Source organism: Bos taurus, chromosome 8, assembly GCF_002263795.3.
Source record: "Bos taurus isolate L1 Dominette 01449 registration number 42190680 breed Hereford chromosome 8, ARS-UCD2.0, whole genome shotgun sequence".
In the NCBI taxonomy this organism is placed as follows: Eukaryota; Metazoa; Chordata; class Mammalia; order Artiodactyla; family Bovidae; genus Bos; species Bos taurus.
In genome coordinates, this window is record NC_037335.1 from 16,990,366 (window position 1) to 17,010,257 (window position 19,892).

The window sequence follows — 19,892 nt, forward strand, 5'->3', positions numbered from 1 at the left end:
TTCTGACCTCCATCTGGCAGTGACATCATAATGTCCTCGCTAGTTATAGGACCTGCTGGGCAACAGAAGGGAAACTCTGAGACACAGTAGATCACTGGATAAATCACGTTGTTTTCCCAATGAATTTTATATTGTTTATTTTTTTATCTGGGGTTTTCACCCCAGAGATTAGTGGTATAGATCCCCCTTATGAAGGTGAGTAATCATTTCAAACTTTCACTCAAATAGCAGATAAGAAACTTGACCCATTATCCTAGTAAAACTGGTCCATGGCAATTTTTTAAAAATTTAATTGAAGTATAATTGATTTACAATGTTGTGTTAATTTCTGCTCAACAGCAAAGTGACTCGGTTATGCGTATGTATTCTTTTTCATATTCTTTTCCATTATGGTTTATCATGGGATGTTGAATATTGTTCCCTGTGCTATACAGTGGGAGCTTTTTGTTTTTCCATCCTGTATATAATAGTTCGCATCTGCTAATCTGAAACTCCCAGTCCTTCCCTCTCCACCCCCTCCCCCTTGGCAACCACAAATCTGTTCTCTGTGTCTGTTTCATGGATGTGTTCATTTGTGTCGTATTTTAGATTCCACATACAAGTGATATCATACGGTATTTGTCTTGTTCTTTCTGCCTTACTTCACTTAATATTATAATCTCTAGGTTCATCCATGTTGCTGCAAATGGCATTATTTCATCCTTTTTTATGGCTAATTGGTATTTCATTGTATGTGTATGCATACCACATCTTCTTTATTCATCTCTCAAAGCACATCTAGGCTGTTTCCATGTCTTGGCTATTGTAAGTAGTGCTGCTATGAGCATAGGGTCCATGTAGCTTTTTGAATGAAAAGTTTCATCTTGGTATATACCCAGGAGTGGGATTGCTGGATCATATGGCAACTCTGTTTTTAGTTTTTTGAAGAAATTCCATTCTGTTCTCCATGGTGGCTGTATCAATTTACATTCCCACCGATACTATAGGAGGGCCCACTTTTCTGCCTACCCTCTCCAACAGTCCATGGCAATTTTCTCTAGGGTGACATAAAGTGCATTGTTGGAAATATGATATAACTTAGATTTTAAATCTCTGTCTCATATCCTTTGTGAAGAAAGTGCAGTTTAAAAAAATTGGGAAAGAAATCAACACATTTCTGACCTCTGGTCATGCTTTTTTCCAGAGCATGAGATGACGCCCATACCTGAGCAGCCTGTGCCTGAGCAGCCTGTGCCTGAACATCCTGTGGCTGAACATCCCGTGCCTGAACATCCCGTGCCTGAACATCCCATGCCTGAACAGCCCGTGCCTGAACAGCCCCATACAATGGAAGAAGAAAATAAGGAGCATACTCCTGAGAAAACTGGCGATCATTATAAAGATGTAAAACAGTGTAAGTTTTCCAAGTTAATGGCAATACACATGCAAAAGATGATTAGACTGATTTGGTTTATAAGTTCTAAAATTTCTATAATCATTTTATTTCCTATTTAAATTTTAATTTACCTTATAGACGTCTTGGTGTATGAAATGGAATTCTTATTTTCTTCAACTTTTTCCATGAGATATTATGAAGTTTAATAAGGTTTGGTAACTGTCTATAATTAATATAGGATTTATCCTAGCAGCATGGTTATGTATTCACATTAGTAACAACTGAATGAATTCTGTGGTGGGATAAGCAAAATTTATTTGGAGATGTGTGTCAGTTTCCTAGAGCTTCTTGAAATAAAGTACCACAAACTAGGGGACTCAAAGCAAAAGAAATTTATTCTCTCACAATTCTCACAGAAGCCAGAGATCCAAAATCAAAGTTTTGGTCACACCGTACTCTCTTCAAAGCCTCTAGGGCAGTGGTCCCAAATGTTTTTGGCACTAGGGACCAGTTTCGTGGAAGACAATATTTCCATGGATGGTGTGGTGGAGGGATGGTTTCTGAATGATTCAAGCCCATTACGTTTATTATGCCTCCTCTGATCTGATAAGAGGCAGAGCTCAGGCAGTAATGTGAGCCATGGGGAGCGGCTGCAAATACAGATGAAGTCTTGCTTGCTCGCTCACCTGCCACTCATGTCCTGCTGTGCCGCCCAGTTCCTAACAAGCCGCGGACGTGGCCCAGACTCTAGAAGACTATCTTCCCTTGCACCTCCCAGCTTCTGGTAGCCCCAGGAATTCCTTGGCTTGGAGCAGCAGAACTCCAGTCTCTGCCTCGGTCTTCACAAGTTCTTCCTGTGTCTCCATGTCCAAATTTCCCTCTTCTCAATAAGGACACTGTTTTTGTTTAGGAGCTCACCTACTCCCATGCGATTTCATCTTAACTAGTTAAGTTGTCAATGACTCAATTTTCAAATTAGGTCACATTCTGCAGTGCTGAAGGTGAAGACTTCAACATAGCTTTTTGGGGCAAACAAAATTCAACCCATAACAAGATGACTTTGAGATGTTTGGAAGATCTGCTAAACTTCAATTTATTCACCTTTCTTCATACAAGCTTTCCATGTCCTTATAAGGTCCACCATTTTAAAATGTGAAAAGTTCATAAAAAACTCGTGTTAAAAATTAAAAATAATTAAGATTAAATCTAACTATACTGGAAGTTTTAATAATATTAGCCAAAGAAAAAATAGAAATACAATGAAGATATACACATATACATATATTCATGTACTTTGAAAACTATAATTAGTACATAAATTGTATTTCTATTCTTTCTTTGAGGAATCACTATCCTCTTTTGTAGGTGAAAAAAATCCCTGATGGCCAGGTTTCATAGCTACAAAGAAGCAGTGTCAGGAGCGGTGTCTAATCTATCCAACCCAGGCTATGTGTACTATGTATCGACTGCAAAATGATGCAGTTGTTCCCTTTTCAGGATGTTTCTCTATTTTTAATTCTCAGAGATTAAGTAAACCAAGAGCCTGATGATTACTTTGATTAAAAAATCTTTCTTACACACACACACACACACACACTCATAACATAAATGGGACTATACTAAAGAATTGTATTATGACATGCTTTTTCTCATTTAAGAACTCTGGAGATTTTTTTCATGTATACCTCATTATTTTTAATGGATATATAGTATTCCATGAAATGATTTTCCATAATTAATCCACTGTCTTATTAAAGAATTAGATTATATGCAGTTTTTTTCTCTTGTATATTGTTCTCACGTACACTTGAGTGTATCTCTCTTTGGATAGATACCAAGTATTGAAATTTCTGAATCAAGGATAAATCTTTTAAAATATTGATAGGTAACACCAAATTGTACTCTAAAACACATCTATCAAGAATGCTCCACAATGTCACACATACTGAATAATGTTAATCACGTTTTGTGAATAAGTGAGAATTTTCATTACTGTTTCAATTTGCACTCTGATTACTTGTGAAGCTGAGAATGTTTCTTTATATTTACTGGGCATTTTTATTTCTACTTTTATGATTTACCTGTTCATATCCTTGGCCCATTTTTTCTATTAGATTGTATTTTTATTTATTTGTAAGGACTCTTTTTTATATTTAGTATATTCAATCTTTTCTCTATGGTAAAAGTAACAAGTATTTTCTCCCAGGCTGTCACTCACCTTTAAACCTATTTAAGTATTCTAATCACAGAGAAAATTTAAAATTTTATAAGATCAATTCTTGATTAATCAATTTCTTTATTGATTTATTCTATACAATTTATTCTATACAACTTCTTCATATTGTATCTTGTTCAGGTAGGCCTTATCCAATCCAAGATATTAAATTATTTTCCAATTTTTTTAATAACTTCATATTTTTATTAAAACTCTTAGGTCTTAAATTCAATTACTTTTGTATATGGTATAAAATAGTCATAAAACTTTACATTTTTTGAGGAGGATTGCCAGTTGTCTAACACTAATTCCCTACTGATATGAAACTCACATTTCATATAATCTAAATTCTGTTTGAAATTGGGTCAATTGTTATTAATACCTTTTCATTGTTTCTTTGATCTGTCTTTCCCTGCAAAGATCCACAATGTTTTAGTTTTTATACTCTAATAACTCATAGCATTAAATATTGACCTATGATTTTCTTCTATTTCTCCATAGATCTACCTCAGAAATTTTTCAAAATTAATGACTGTGTGTGTGTGTCTGTGTGTTGGGGAAATGAATGTATATGTATATACTACACATATACACATTCATGTGTGTAAAATTTTCTGTCATTTCATGAGATTCTGGAAAGAGGAAATCTGTGTATGTATGTTCAGTATGGCATCTTGATCCATTTTACTTTGACTCTGATTGAATAGATACATCCATTAGTTTTAAATTACAACCAGCCTCACTGGCAACTCTTTAAGAGCAGGATTCATTATGTGCATATGTAAATGTGAATCCATTTGGGAGATTGTGATTGTTATTGAAATATGTGCTTTTAAAGCAGAACTATTACAGTCTAGCAGAAGGTTCAAGGGCAAGTGAATGCTTCTTGGCTAAAATGTAACAATGATAATACAAACAGTTACGATATTACACATCTACAAACCTCCTTCAGCACCCATTATGCACTTGTATATATTTTTTGAAATTCTTTAATAGTTTCTTTTCAGAAAGAATCATTTAGCATAAGGATCCTAGTTTGGTTTTTTCCCCCATGAATTTTGTTTTTGACCCTTGCCCCACTTGTTATTTTGTAGCTGAAGAATGTCTCAAATACTTTATTATCTTTTTTTTAGAATTAATGTATATGTTTTAGGAAAAAATTCAGATGAGGAAAAAATGTAAAAGGAACAAGGCTTACCTAGGAACAAGACCTACTTACTTACTGACTTACCTAGCTGCTGAAAAGTTTTGATCTTATGTTTTCAGATGTCTTCACAACACAAAATCCAAATGGCACACAGTCTGAAATATCCGTGAGAGCAACAACTGATCTGAATTTTTCTCTGAGAAACTGTAAGTACTGAAAGGCAGCACTGCAAATAGGAAAAACACTTAAAGCAAGATTTCAAAATAGCACTGCGGACTATTGGGTAGGAAAAGGGTCTTAGTGGAGCTAATAGCATCAGGGAGTCTTAACTCGTAAAATAAGGAGACCCCACCATAGCCATTGCACTGGTAAATTCAGAAGGCAAGAATGTCTTTTTACCTTTCTCAGCCTCATATTTTTGGTTTGAGTGGAAAGGAAAAGAAAATAAATACATTTAGGACTCCAGAAGATTGTTTTTTTCTTAAACCCCCATTTTTACTTCTTTCTACTTTGTGCTTTCAGCTTCAAATATTATCTCTTTTTTGCATCTTTATACCGAGTATAACTACTGATAGAGGAAATGAGGAAGTGTTGCCAACATGTCACTTTGGAGGCCATTGCAAGTCTCTAAAGTATATATACCACATCCCTCACCTTAAAGCATCAATAGCTCATATCTATGAAACCCAAGAAGACAAGGAAAAGAGGATGAAAGTAAATAGGGCAAGAGAGAATGTTTCTGACTATGACAATATTTAATAGGAAAAACCAGACTCAGCAATGCCTAATAATTAATAAAACTTCTTGACAATAATGGAACATTTTGAGCAATTCCAAAACTTGAAACATAAATATGACATAGGGACATTTCGAGGGCACACGTTAATTTAGACAGATCTCTTATGGGAATTTTGTTTGCATACAGCAGACAACATCTTGAACTGTTTCTTCAACAGGCCAGGTACCTAAAATTCCCTTTAGGAGATGGATTATCGATGACCACAGGACCCATGGAAGAGATTTCAAAACCGTAACTTCTCTTCCCACAACTCAGGACCCCAGAGGATTGTCAAAGTTGGATTGGGATAAGAAATTTTTGCCATTTTCACTGGGGCTCTAACAGAGACTTGTTGAGTGGTGGGGACATTCTGGAGGAGCAAGCTCCCCAAGGAGATGGAAATCTCCAGAATAATTCTGACTAATTATTCTTCTAGTCCCTAAAATGATGAGGACAGGCAGTAGTGAGGCAATCCAGACGTGTTTCTCTCAAATCAAGTGGGGGTTGCAAAGCAGTATTTAAGGATTACATCCCAGTCATTCCAGCCCTGCCTGAGTCCATGTCAGCTCTGGTAATGGATTATTTTTTTCCATCCTTTCTTTCCAACAAGTTACCTATAATAATGTTGTCTGTAGGCTCAGTAGAAATCTCCCTGGAGTAGGATTGCCTGTAATTCATACGACACTCCATCCTTTCCTGTCTGAAGCAAAGTTAACTGAAATTGCCAACTTCATAGGGAGAAAAATAAATGGTCCTCCAGTCACAAAGTGAAAAGTAAAAGTGAAAGTCACTCAGTCATGTCTGACTCTTTGTGACCCCATGGACCATACAGTCCATGGAATTCTCCATGTCAGAATACTGGAGTGGGTATCCTTTGCCTTCTCCAGGGCATCTTCCTGACCCAGGAATCGAACCGGAGTCTCCTGCATTACAGGCAGATTATTTACCAGCTGAGCTACCAGGGAAGCTTTCCAGTCACAACTTCTCCCAAATTGACTCTTATATACCTCCAGATGGACGCATTATAGACTGAGATATAGCCTAAATCAGGCCTGGAAATCCTTGAGCTGTAACCCCAAATTTTAATTGCCCAAACTGATTTGAGTGGTTAGCATGCATATGTTTCCAGCTTACCAGGACACAGCTGCTACCCGCCTCTTTCATGTCATCACACTGAACCAGCAACCAAGTTGTCCTAGGTGGATAGTATTACTTCAGAGCCTGTGCCGGAAACCACGTGAAGCCTGTGTACCTCACCCAACAGAGCTTCCTTAGTGCCAGAGGAAGCGTGTAGCCCCACACTCCCAGTTTCTCCTCTCTCACAAATTATAGGCACATCAATCCCACCTCAGGCAACCTCTTATTGTACAAACATCATTCTTCAGTGGCTGCTTCTTTCCCCTCCTTTAAAGTATCTCAGGAAAATGTCAACAGCGTTCTCTCTGGTTTTGTTGTTGTTGTTATTGTTGGTCTTCTCTCTCCTTTCCTTTGTTCTATTTTTTAGCTTAAAAAATACCTAATTACAAATGTTGAGTCAATATTTTTATATGCCGATAATCCATTATGCCTTTTCCTAGATAAACTCTTCAATGAAACAACCACAACGGCACCTCCTGAAATAGTCAGCCATGAAGAAAGTAAAGAACCTTTTGGAGAAACTACTCACAGTATTAAACTTACAACATTGTAGTCAGACCTGGAGCATGTCATTATATGACTTAAAAATTTAACTTTCATTACTCTGAATATTTCGTAAAGTGATAACGTACTTAAAGAATTCATGCTGCTACAATTTAAAATCACTCTAAAATCTTTTAAATGGTAAAAATCTAGGAATCAATTTTCAGATTTACCTGACAAAGGATAGGAAATGAACTCTTTTCAAAATACAACCTGATTGTAGTAAAATGTATTACAGTTATGTTTATATTAAATATATATTTATATAAAATAGCATATGTGTATAAATATACATTTATATAAATATATTTAATACATTTTAATATAATTTTAAAAGTTATAGTAATAATTTTAACAATCACATACTTGGTAAATAAACTTAACTCTGCTTAGAGTTGATTTTTAGCATTTCCTAAGAATATTAGTGGAGAGTTCAGAGCTAGACTTTACAAAATCAAAATTATCATTTTACTTTTCTGACAGTACTGTTTCTTATAACATACTTGTGAAATCATAACAACTCAGGATGGCTTTTCTCTAAGGTCTTGGAAGAGCAGTGGTCTAATTGAAGACAGTGAACTGTTATTACATGAAACCCTATATTCTCCAGTTCATACAATCCAAGTATATTTCTCATGACTCCTTTAATATGGTTATTCACTTTCTTGAATAACCATATTAGAGTAATATTTAAAAATAGAAATCTTATCATCCTGGTATCCCCCTTCTTAAATACCATCAGTAACTTACTGCTAGGTTTGGGGTCATATTCTAAATTCTTAGCCAGGCATTCAAGTCTGAAGTGATCTGACCATTGAAGAACTTGCCAGTCTCGTTTCTGGTCGCATTCCCCACCCATATTCTCCACACCAGACTACCTGAACCTGCTCAGAACACCTGCGTTTGCTCACCGTGGAAGGACCTCTCTCTCACATAGTTTATCTGGCAAACAATTCCTAATCCTCTGAGCCTTTGTGAGAGCATGACCTCCCTCGCGAAGTGTTTCCGGCTTTTGAAAGTGAATTAGATCCTTCTGTGCATACCACCTGTGCGTTGCTACGAAAGCCCTCATTCTCCTGCAATGTGATGAACAGTGATTCTTGTCTGTCTGCCTCTCAAAGTAAGAGTGTGTTCCTTAAACATAAGACCTGTATCTCGTTCATTTCTGTAACTTTAATGCCACCCACAGGGTCTGGCACATGGCAGGAACTCAAGGTGTAACTGTTACATGACTAGACCAACATAAAAAAATGAACATTCTATCACAATTTTACTAAAGTCAAATTACCTTATTTTGTTATCCTGTTCTATTTTGTTTTTTAAACAGAAGGAACCCAGAGTCCAAATGAGCCTGCATTTTGGACAATGTTAGCTAAAGGTAAACTCATAGTACTTAGGTAGCTGGGAAAATGTTTTGGTTTTCTGAAGTCTGCTGTAAGAAAGCCAAGATCAGTGTAAATTTTTCTAATACTAAGAATTAATATGTCAACATTTTGCTGCCATCATCACGTGAATAGCAAATACAACACAGACCCAGAAAGTTGATCAAGTGTCACATGTCTTCTGATCCTCTCACCAAAAGTTTCTTTCTCCTACAGATGTTACAATCTAGCCATTTAATTTATTTATGATTAAAAATTTTAAATAAGGCTCTTGCTCAATAGTATCCCTCTTTGTATTTGGAGCAGTATGTGTATAAGGACACGGGGATGCATGAGTGAATGCAAAGTAGATATCAAAATATATGCATGCACAAAAGTAATATGTAAACCATAAATGTACATGCATTCATTTATAAATCACATGCATAGCATTTATATGTATGCATGTATACACATAACATGTATATTATCAATGAATGTATACATGCATAAATATAATTCATGTATCACACATATGCATGCATTATGTGAATTATATGCCATATTTGATGGATCCTCATTTGCAGATTCTGTATTTGTGAATTTACCTACATTTAAAATTTCTTTGGAACTCTCCAAATCAATACTTTCAGAACTTTCACAGTCATTGATGGACACACACAGAGTAGCAAAAATAAATTTAATTGCCTGAAGCTCTTGTTCCCAGCTAAAGTATAACAAAGGCCTTTTTTTCCCAGCTGTCTTGCTGTAAACAAAATATCTTTTTTTGTGGCCTGTTTAGTGTAAGGTGTTTTGCATTTTTGTGCTTTCTGCTGGCTATTTTGCTATTTTAAATGCCCTCCATGTGTAGTATTACAATGCTATTTGGTTCCTAAATAGGAGAAGGCTGTTATGTACCTCAGGAAGAAAAATGTGTGTATTATATAAGCTTCATACAGGTGTGAGTTATAATGCTATTGATTGTGAGCTCAGTGTTAATGAATCAGACTGTAGCCCACCAGGCTCCTCTGTCCATGGGATTTCCCAGGCAAGAATACTAGAGTGGGTTTCCATTCCCTTCTCCAGAAGATCTTCCCAACCCAGGAATGGAATCTGGGTCTCCCTCATTGCAGGTGGATTCTTTACCTCCTGAGCCACCAGGGAAGTATAATCAATCAGCCATATATACTAAATAAAGTGTCTCTAAACAGAAACATACATAAAACAAGGTTACTGGGTCAAAAACAAGGTTATATGACCAGAGGCTCATAAGAACCTAACGCTGTATTTCCCTTAGGAATGATGATGGTTCAGTATTCATTTAATTCAGTGCTTACATGACTTAATGACTACCATGAAAAATGAGAATGAACTGTATATAGTATACACACACATCTACACACACAATAATTTTAGTAAGTGAATTTTGTTTACCATAACACCAATTTATTGTTTTAACAGCTATAAATGCAACCACCAGTGAGGACAACCAACGAGATCAATTTTTTCACCCAATTCCAAGTAAGAGCAAAATACTTCAATTAAATGGATACATAAATACTCACACACATTTTAGTGTCTAGATGGCGATACTGTTTTCCTCAGTAAGGTGTGGTATTTGTAAGAGAGTAGTATGGTGACTGATGTTACACTAGAGAGGACATTTACAGTTTTAGGAGAGGCATGGTTTCTAAACAGTGTTCTCCATGACCACATTGCAGATATTTCCATCTTCCTGTTGTGTAACTTCTATTCCTGGAAGTAAATAGAAACAGTAAACTAAATGGAGTTGTAGGCAAATGAACAATACATAGGATGCAGTTTTTTTTAATTGAAAGACTTGTTTAGAGCAGTTCTAGGCTACAGAAAAATCGAGTAGAAAGTAAAGAGTTCTCATATATTCCACCCACTTAGTTTTCCTTGTTATTAACATCTTCCAGTGGTGTGGTGCATTTTTTTTTAATAATTGATGAGCCAATATTGATACATTGTTATTAACTAAGCTTCACAGTTTACATTAGAGTTCATTCTTTGAGTTGCACAATGCTACAGGTTTTCACGAATATCTTGTGTCCACCATTACAACCATACAGAGTAGCTTCAGTGCCCTAAAAATTTTCTGTGATCTACTTAGCCATCTTTCCCTTCCCCAACCCTGATCTTTCTGTTGTCTCTATAGCTTTGCCTTTTCCAAAAGGTCAAATAGTTGGAAACATACATGTATTCTTTTCAGAGTGGCTTCTTTGGCTTAGTACTCTGCATTTAGGTTTCTTCTGTGTCTTTTTGTGACTTGACAGTTTACTACTTTTCATCACTGAATAATATTCCAGTATATGGATGTACTGGTATGTTTATCCATTCACCTATTGCAGGACATCTGGACTGTTTCCAAGTTTTGGCAATAATGAATAAAGCTGCTATAAACATTCATGCGTAGGTTTTTGTGTGGTCATAAGTTTTCAACTCATTCGGGTAAATACCAAGGATTGTGACTGCTGAATCATGGGGTAAGACTATGTTCAGATTTGTAGGAGATCACCAAACTGCCTTCCAAAGCGGCTGTACCATTTTGCATTCCCACCACCAACAAACGAGAGAATTCCTGCTGCCGGATGTAGTTTTCATTAATGGCTTGATTTTATTTATATGAATAAAAGAACTCCTGACTTTGATGGAAAATTTCATAACCAGGCATCATATTAATTTTCCCCAAACCTCTGTCCTATGTAAATACACTGAAAAAGAAATAGCATCTGATAATACATGTAGGGCCTACCACCATAATTCTGTGCTGGGTTATTTGACACTTAATGCCACTTGCCTTTCAGTGAGTCAAGAAAATGGTGTCAGTCTTCTTTATTTAGAAAAGTGACAACCAGTAATAACAATGTTCTGGAAATATTTTGTCTTTTCGAGTAATGAAAGTGAGCATGATGGATTTTCTATTGCGTGTTGAGCACCTACCACACTTTACGTATGTCGTTGTGTCAATCCTCACAGCAATTCCATGAAAGCTGGTATTATCTCCATTTTACAGATGAAGAAACTGTGGCTTGGGGGGGGGGGCGGGGCGCTGGGAAAAACCTGTCCCAACTTGTAATTAGCTTTTCTATAATTTCCAATGGTTAGGAATTTCAAACCCTTCTTTAGTTTTGACCATCACCTTGATAAACAAATGTACTATAAGCACACCTCTTTACAAAAGCCCTTTTAATTCAGGAGCACAGCCCATTTTAATATAATTTATTTCCAAAATAATCTGCCTCAAAGTCAAGATATCAGTCATTCACAACTGTATACATTTCTCTCCCCTTGGCCTAGGATTGCACATGGACAATTTTAATTTTTTTAATATAAGAGAGTATACACATGGGAATTTGTCATTGCTTATTACCAAAACATCATTACCTGAAAAAAAATCATGAAAAATCATTGGAACTTTTGAGTGAAAAGATGTTGGGGGAGAAGGGACAAATAGCAACATGATCATTTAAAGTCACCATTACATGCCTATTAAGTCAGACATATATTCAGGAAGATATAAGATTTGGCAGTAAATATATATATTTATTCTTCAGTAAAAAGACTTTTGATGTTTCTGGATCCAGACATGATTTTAATCATATGTTTAGAAAGTTAGCTAAGTTTCCATTTCTTTAACATCAAACACACTAGATTTGATCACAGTAATAAAAAGACAAATTCAGTTCTTAAGCCTTGTGGAGGAAGCACTGTAGTACATCATCCTTTTAACTTAAAAGAAAAATCAACTCCTGCCAACAGGAGAAATGAATATTTCTCTCCTGAAGGACTAATCCCATGTGTGTAATTTCATCACGTTTTTAATAGTAATCTCTTCCAAGTCTTGGATTGGTTTTTAATTATACAAGGAGGAAGACTGATACATGTTTTAACATCTGGTCACCTGGATTTGATACCAGATTTTGCCACTTACTAGCTATGTGCCAAGGGCAAATCCATAAACTTCTGTGATCCTGGAAAATGGAGTGAGGGTCAGCTCCTCCAAGATTGCTGTGAAGGGAAAAGGTTAAAAAAAAAAAAAAGTTGAGAGTCTTTGTCCATAGGAAGTGGCCTATAGCCTTCTCCTTGGCATTGCATGAAGGTAGAGGGGAGAGTGCAGTGAAGACTCTGGGTGGCAAAGGCGTCTCTCCAGTTGCATTGTGATCCTTATTCTGCCAGAAAAACTTGCTGAACACAGTCACTCTTTCCCACTGCATTTTCTTTCTTTCCTCTTAGACTCTGATGTGAATACTACATGGGAAGACAACACGGCAAGAATACAGGAAGCCAAGTTAAAATTAATGCTGGGCATCTCACTGATGACCCTCTTCCTTTTTGTCGTCCTGTTGGCAATCTGCAGTGCCATGCTGTACAAAATGAAGATGATGAAGTAAGTCTGCAGACCTCACAGCCTTTAAAACACAGGACAGGACACTCCCACTCTCCTTTCCTCAGTAGAGGGCTGGGCAAACACGACTCCCAAGTTTATAAGGTATTCAGTTTGGCTCCTTTGCCTCTCTTTGGAGAGGACCATGGAGCTGTCTCTCAAGGAGTATCACACTTGAACTTGTCCTCAATATTTTAAATAATCATCTAGAGAAACAACCCTTGTCAATTGGGAAGGTGATAGAGAAGCTAATGCATTCTTTTTCCATAGCCTTGAGACAAAAGGGGTTATGAACTCTGTTCTAAATAGCACATCTGTGTAGAGTCTAACATTTTTCATTTATCTAGTGTAATAATAAATAGACAATATATTGGACAGAATTCATATATTATTTTAAGATGCTTTTCTAAGTCAAGCTGCAAACACACACAAAAACAGTTCTTGATGTATGTTTCTGTTTTCAGATATAAACAAGCATGTCAGACTGGTGAATACTCTGTCAACCCAGAGCTGGCCACCCTATCTTACTTTCATCCATCAGAAGGCGTATCAGACACATCATTTTCTAAGAGTGCTGAGAGCAGCACATTTTGGGGCACCACTTCTTCAGAATTAAAGAAGTCAGACACAAGGTCAAAATCTAGGATGACAGACATGACTTCCACAGCCTCAGAGGAAAATGAGGAGTCAGACATGATTCAGAGTGAGGAGCCCAGCGAGGAACCCACAGACGATTAGACAACTGTAATATTTTTGTCATAAAAAATACCTTCGTGATGCTCATTTATAATTTGGAAACTCTGCCGAGACCAAGTTTTCCCAGTGTCTTCAAAGGAGGGCATATTCAATAAAATTCTCTCAGCTATAAAAAGTATTTAAGGGAAAAAATATAAGGAAATAAGGTGTGAAAAAGTTCATCAAGTAAAAAATGATCCTGTTAAGTGACTTATGCAAAATATTCATTCTAGGCTGGCTCTTTTTAAAATACGAGTATGTCATTTTTTTACCTTACCTGTGGGCATTTTAGGGAATTTCGGGGCAACCACTTCTATGCCCCTCCCCACCACCAAAGCAAAAAGAACACACCCATTGCTGTTTACTGGCAAAACAGGTGTGCCGTATCAAGAGACAAAACTAGTATTAGAGACTCCTGGCATTCTTCAATTGTTTCAAAGTCATCAGGGTGCTCTCATGGGACAGTAAGATTTAGGGGAAAATATTTTTTCCACTTTTAAAGTATCCATAACCATTTGCGATATCATTGTTTTCCAGAAGAAGAGAAAGGAAGGAGGGATTCCAGCATCTAATTTCCTAGAGGGGGATTTATGGGTCCTGAATATTTTAGGGCTAGAGGCCCCTACCTTCTCTCTCCCCACCAAGCACCCGTGCTTGGTATGTGGTATTGGGGGAGGGGAAAGCATTTCAAAGACTAATTTATGTAATCAATGACTTATGAAACTATCTATCCTAGGAGTATTTCAGTTTACAGAGAAGACCAATGGAATCGGGATACTGTTTCCCTTTTAGGAGTGTTTCAACTGGAAGGATTTTAGAAACATGTAATCAGATCCTTTGTGGATATGTGTGGATGATGGGGAGGGAGAGAGCTGGGGCAGTGTCATTGTCTTCCTAAATTCTCACCTACTTTATGCTACGCACTTTGACACATTATATCACATAGAATTCTACCACCCTGTGCAAGACAAGTTTATTAGACAGACCAAAAAATGAGAACTTGGGTAAACTGCATACCTTGTCTAAGAGACAGGCAAAGTTTAGATGCGCTTTGACACTGAAGTTCTCTCCCTGATCCATGAAGGTTAACAGTCAAACTTGTAACAAGTCCAAGGATGTTTAGAGGCAAGGTAGGCATCCACAAGGCAGGGGATTCCTTAACCCAAATGTCCTTTCAGCTCTTGGGAGATTGTTTTCCCTAAATGTAGGTTAGGTCTCTATGAACCTCCTTCCCTGTAGAAGATAGACGCACACACACACTACACTCATATGCCACTACCCTACCATCCATTCTCAGAATCATCCTTCTCTCCCCATTTTCTCCCCTGACATCAGCTCCAGCCTGCCCATTGGCTGGAAAAGCTACAAGACGCCGCCTCCGAGTAGCCGCAGACTATATAAGGCAGAAGTAGCAGTGGGCTGGGGGGGTTCGCCTTTTCCCGGTACTGTCACCGCAACAGTGCAGGCGCGTTTTCGGAGCCAGGTGAGGTGAACCTCGAGCAGTAGTCCATGCTACGCTCCGTGGGTTACTTTTGCCGTTTTCTGTGCCCTTTTGACAGCCCCGGGGGTCGGTGCCAGCATTTGTACTGCCAGTTCAGGCACCAGGAAATGCGGTGGGAATTGAGTAAGGAAGGTAGTTGCAGCAGCTTGGAGGTGCTCGGGCTACAGAGGAGCCAGGGTGAATTAATGGGTGAGAAAGGGCTCGTGGGAAGGTCAGGTGGGTTTGGGGAAGGGTTGGCTACCAACCGTTCCTGCCTTCTCCCTTCACTAATCCTTGGAAGAACCCAGGAGGTTTCTTGATTGGAAATAGGTGTAAGGGTTACTTTTGTCTTCAGTTCTAAAGTACTGCAGCTTGAGAAAGTGAATCAATATAGCATTACTATGGCTAAAATAGTATGGTAAATTTACTGTGGTAAAGAATCTGCCTGCGATGCAGGAGACCTGGATTCCATCCCTGGGTCGGGGAAGATCTCTGGGAGAAGGGAATGGCAACCCACTCCAGTATTCTTACCTGGGAAATTCCATGGATACAGGAGTCTGGTGTGTTACAGTTCATGGGGTTGCAAAGAGTCTAACACGACTGAGTGAATTTCACTTTTCATGGCTAAAATGCCCCCCGCCGCCCCCCCCCCCCCCCCACCAAAATTGGTTTCTCATCGTTGACATAACTTGTGGATACCTTTGTAGGTATCATTTTAAAATGCAGCCAAGGTACTGGGGCAGTGGGCCTGAAGGATGTCTGATAGTCCTTACTGATGTCTCTTTCCTCTCCCCTCTCCCCCAGTCTAGATGTCAGGAGTGGGTCACAGAGCCCAGACTGATGTGTGTGTGTGTGCTGGGAGGGCGCGTGTCTTCTCATTTGCCCCCTGCTGACCCTCCAAGCCACTATTAAACCTGGAATTCCTAAACAGGTTGTCTGGACCTCTGATCTGTTTGTTTCCTCTTAAAGGACATAGTAATACCAGTTTCTTTTAAACTTGTTTCTCCCCCTATTCTGAAACACCCCTGCGTTTCCCTCTGATGCTCTTAAGCTGCCTCTTCCCCAGCCCTCCAAGAGGGCTGTTTACCACCATGTAGCTACTTAAGGGCAATTCCTATAGAGCGGCTGTTCTGGGAAACAAGGACTTTGCCTTGGGACGAGGAACCAAGTAGTTAGAATCTGCATGAGTAAGATTTTCCAGCATCGCACTCTAGGATCAGGAGAATTAAGAACTAGTCCTCAATCCGTCTTACTTGTCCCTCCCACCTAAAGTATGTTGGAGCTCGAGATATACCGAGTAGTGAGGGTGCCATGGAGATCCTGTTTGAGGGTGTCTTCCTGAGAGCCTTTTGAGTGTCCCCACAGTTCCTGAAGCCAGGAGGGGGTTACATCCAGGGACATTTGGGAAGATGGTAGACTGGGCTGGCCATCCGGAGAGAAACTCTGCCCGGCTAACCTAGCGCTCACCTTGAGCGCCCAGCCCTACGAGGGTGGCCCCGCCCACTGCTGCGGCTAAGGGGCGGGGCAAAGGTCACGTGGCTGGGAGGCGGGGCGAGGAGCGGGTGGGCAGGCGTGTAGTTTCCTGCTCCTCATACGCGGGATCCTGGTTTGCTGGTTGCAAGGTGCAAGTGCACAGTACTGTGTGGTTTTATCCTCGCTCTTTGCCACCCATCCCCAGTGTGGACTTAAGGAGTTTCCTGAGCTCTGGTAAAAGGTGGTGGGTGGGGTGGAAACCGGCTTGTGGCACGGTGTAGTTACAAATCAGAAGAAGTTCTTCCCAATCGCCTCTAGCCTGAGGAAAGGTTGTAACTCCGCCTCTGACTTCAAAATTTGCCCTCCAAGTCTAGCTTCTGGTGGAGCAAAATCATTTTAAACTTCTGACATGAAGGGAAATAATATTATGTCTCCCCTCCAACCCAGCCCCCATAGCACCCCAATGCGCTGCTTAAACATCCTTTCCTGAATCATGGCAACAAAATAAAACCCAGCTTATGCCAAAATGCAGTTCTGGCTGGTTACCCAGAGTTTACTTCCCCTTCCAAGTTTCTTTCAAGAAAAATCAGAACCAGTTACTTTTGATTTGTAGGTTAATTCTCATGCTTATGCCTGCTCTTCACCTTTTTCCTTCTCCATCAAAATGCCCCACACCTTTGTCACACACTTTGCTTTGGCTTTTAATAGAGTTAATTTCTTAATAGAGAATGAATGGTAAAGTGAAAGGCTAGTGAGCCAAAGGAAACCTCATTGTGTAAAGAGGAAGCACGTGTGTGTTATCAAAAGGTGTAAGTTATCTAAAATAAATTAAGAGGTTTGAAAAGTATAATTTGGACAACATCTCATATCTGAAATCTCTTGTTTTTGAGAGGGGAGAAGTGTGTAAATTATGCCGTAATTGACATTGGAAAGTGTATCTTGGAAAGAGGGAAGAGATGGTAATTTCCTTATTTAAAAAGTCAGGAAGGACCTGCCAGGTATTGTGAAGGGCCATGGCTGGCAGCCTTATCTCTTGGCACTGTTCTGGGTTTCCTCAGGAGTATGGATCCAGCTGCTTTCGAGTTTTACTTGTTAATTTTTTTTTTTTTTTTTAGATTTTTTTAATGGTTGGTTGTGGAACGGTGTATTTGGCTTCCTTTTGTGTTTGAGGCATTCTGTAGAACAGAAGGGACCTTAGGACCTTAGTGAGAATGTTGAGAACCACTGAATTTTTAAAAGAAGACTCATGCTTTAAAAAAACTTTCTTTTACGACAGTGGAAATGTATTTTTGAGAGATTATGTACAATTCCGTGTAAGCAGCATTCAGCTCTTTGAACTGTTGCCAAATTGTCACTGCCTAGTAAATAATAAGGTAAATAATATATATCTAAACCATGTCACATTTGACACAGTTTAATATGTATAGGCATGACCTGTCACACAGGTGTGTAGCTACGCTGGTAATAAGACGTGAATATTTTAATCAGTCATAGGAATGAGCTAGAATTTGAAAGACTTAATCAGTGATTTTCATTGTCCTTCTCATTCCAAGAACTGACCTGTTCGTCAGCCCCTCCCTGTGTTTAAGGCTGGGTTTGGGAAAGTTACTGTCCCTGTGATAGGAAGCTCTTTGTCCAGGATATTTTGGAGTCTGCACTTCATCTTGAGTGATGTTGAAAGATAAACTTATCTCACATTAACAACTCTAGGCACAACTATGGAACAACTGGAAAGAATCGACAAAGAAATCAAGTCAGTCAAGACTGAAGTTGAAGAAAAGCAGAAGATGCTCCCCAAGTTTACATTAGCGCTTGAAGAGCTATCGCAAAGTCCCATGGTCTCCTTGAGTGACACAAATGTGAAACAAGGTTTTCCTGAAAACAGCCTGCTCCCACAAGAAAAGTGGAATGAACCATCAAAAAACAAAGAGAGTCAGCCTACAAAGTACATGATGGACCACACATGTCCAGCAACTGACCTTGAATATGATCCCTTGCTCAATTACTCCGTAGCACTGCTTGGAGCATCTAAAGGAAGGCAGGGTGAGACTGACAGTCAGCCCTTCTGGAAAAAATCTGTGGGTAAAAATTGCCACAAGTCCCTGGAGAGTCAAAGACCTTATGTTTCACCCATAAGAATTAAAATAAATCTTCAAGATTCTGATGAAGATGACCTTGTAATGGATGTACCTCCAATCATTCCTGTTTCTAGGAAATCTAAACGCTTTAGAGGCTTTAAATATCAGAATATGGAGGAAAGGATACAGGTAGTGCCTCCGGAGGAAAGAAATCTTCAGATCAGTGGCATAGAAGAGGAAAAAACAGGTGAAACCCAACTAACCGCACACAGAGAAGATGACAGTAACAAGCTAGAACCATCAAGATCACTCATGAAAACCTCACTAGATGCTAAAACTAAGATAAACACGTGTGGTGATCAAAACCACATTTCTAAGATGGGAAGCTTTGGTGGTGAGAAGATGCATGTTTGCATTTCAGGGGAAAATATATCTTATGCCCCTCCCAGGCACAAAGAAATCCAGACAGGAAGTCATAGTGAAAGGTATCCAAAGAGGACAAGACATGTAAAAACTGATGATACTCAAAAAGAAGAGACTGAATGGCTATCTTCACCAAGCCAACTCCAATTCTCTTATTCAGACGATCACTTGAAAGACAAAGTTCTGACAGCACCAGACGATAGTCAAGACTTGACTATTTTTGAAGACAGCAGGTTAGTTGAATTTGGTTTAGATAAGGAATATACTGGAAATGACACTCCCTCTGACTCTGACACTACGAAGGAATGTCTTCGAATTTTCAGTGAGTTCACACAAAGCCAAGATCATGAGGGAGAGACTGCTAAACAGGTTGGTCACTTTTATTTTTTTAATCCTTTTCCTAAATCTAAAAGCGTTTCCCTTAAATACATATTCTCTATATTCTAAACTTTATAAAATATATGTACCATCTATTATATATTTCTAATATTAAAATTAAGATACTATAATAAAAATAAAATTTTAATTTAAATAACATTTATTTAATAAAAATAATAATGAAATATATTTATAATATTATAATTAATAATGTATTAGAATGACAAGGCTAAACCTTGGTAAGTGGCCAGCCATTACATCTTGCAAGCTTGACAGTTTCCAGAGGCCATGGTATTATGTACAGTAACTGATAGCTGATTTGTCAAATTAAAGGAATCTTTTATAGGAATATCTGTGCATG

At 38.4% G+C, this 19,892-nt stretch overlaps 3 protein-coding genes across 5 annotated transcripts in view; all 3 read left to right on the plus strand.

Annotated features, from left to right (window-relative positions):
* The window catches only part of MOB3B (MOB kinase activator 3B), a 234,408-nt gene extending 233,138 nt beyond the window's left edge, over positions 1 to 1,270 (plus strand). Inside the window, exon 4 of the mRNA XM_059889209.1 lies at positions 1,184 to 1,270. Coding sequence (XP_059745192.1) covers positions 1,184 to 1,195 — 12 coding nt within the window. The 3' untranslated portion in view covers positions 1,196 to 1,270. The remainder of the gene's footprint in view (positions 1 to 1,183) is intronic.
* EQTN (equatorin) lies at positions 9 to 13,838 on the plus strand. The gene is made up of 8 exons (XM_024996057.2): positions 9 to 195; positions 1,184 to 1,393; positions 4,857 to 4,943; positions 7,093 to 7,152; positions 8,523 to 8,573; positions 10,018 to 10,077; positions 12,814 to 12,967; positions 13,429 to 13,838. The coding sequence occupies exons 1-8, from the start codon at positions 120 to 122 to the stop codon at positions 13,700 to 13,702; spliced, it is 972 nt and encodes a 323-aa protein (XP_024851825.1). The 5' UTR covers positions 9 to 119; the 3' UTR covers positions 13,703 to 13,838.
* Positions 13,839 to 14,042: 204 nt separating this feature from the next.
* Positions 14,043 to 19,892, plus strand: part of LOC100335177 (RNA exonuclease 1 homolog) — a 44,523-nt gene continuing 38,673 nt past the window's right edge. The window contains exons 1-2 of one of the 3 annotated variants that reach the window (XM_002707832.7): positions 14,043 to 15,182; positions 18,363 to 19,522. In XM_002707832.7, the coding sequence (XP_002707878.4) occupies positions 18,371 to 19,522 (1,152 nt within the window). In that variant the 5' untranslated portion in view covers positions 14,043 to 15,182; positions 18,363 to 18,370. Of the gene's footprint in view, positions 15,183 to 15,827; positions 19,523 to 19,892 lie in introns of those variants that run through there. The other 2 variants (XM_059889356.1, XM_059889355.1) reach the window with 2 other exon arrangements.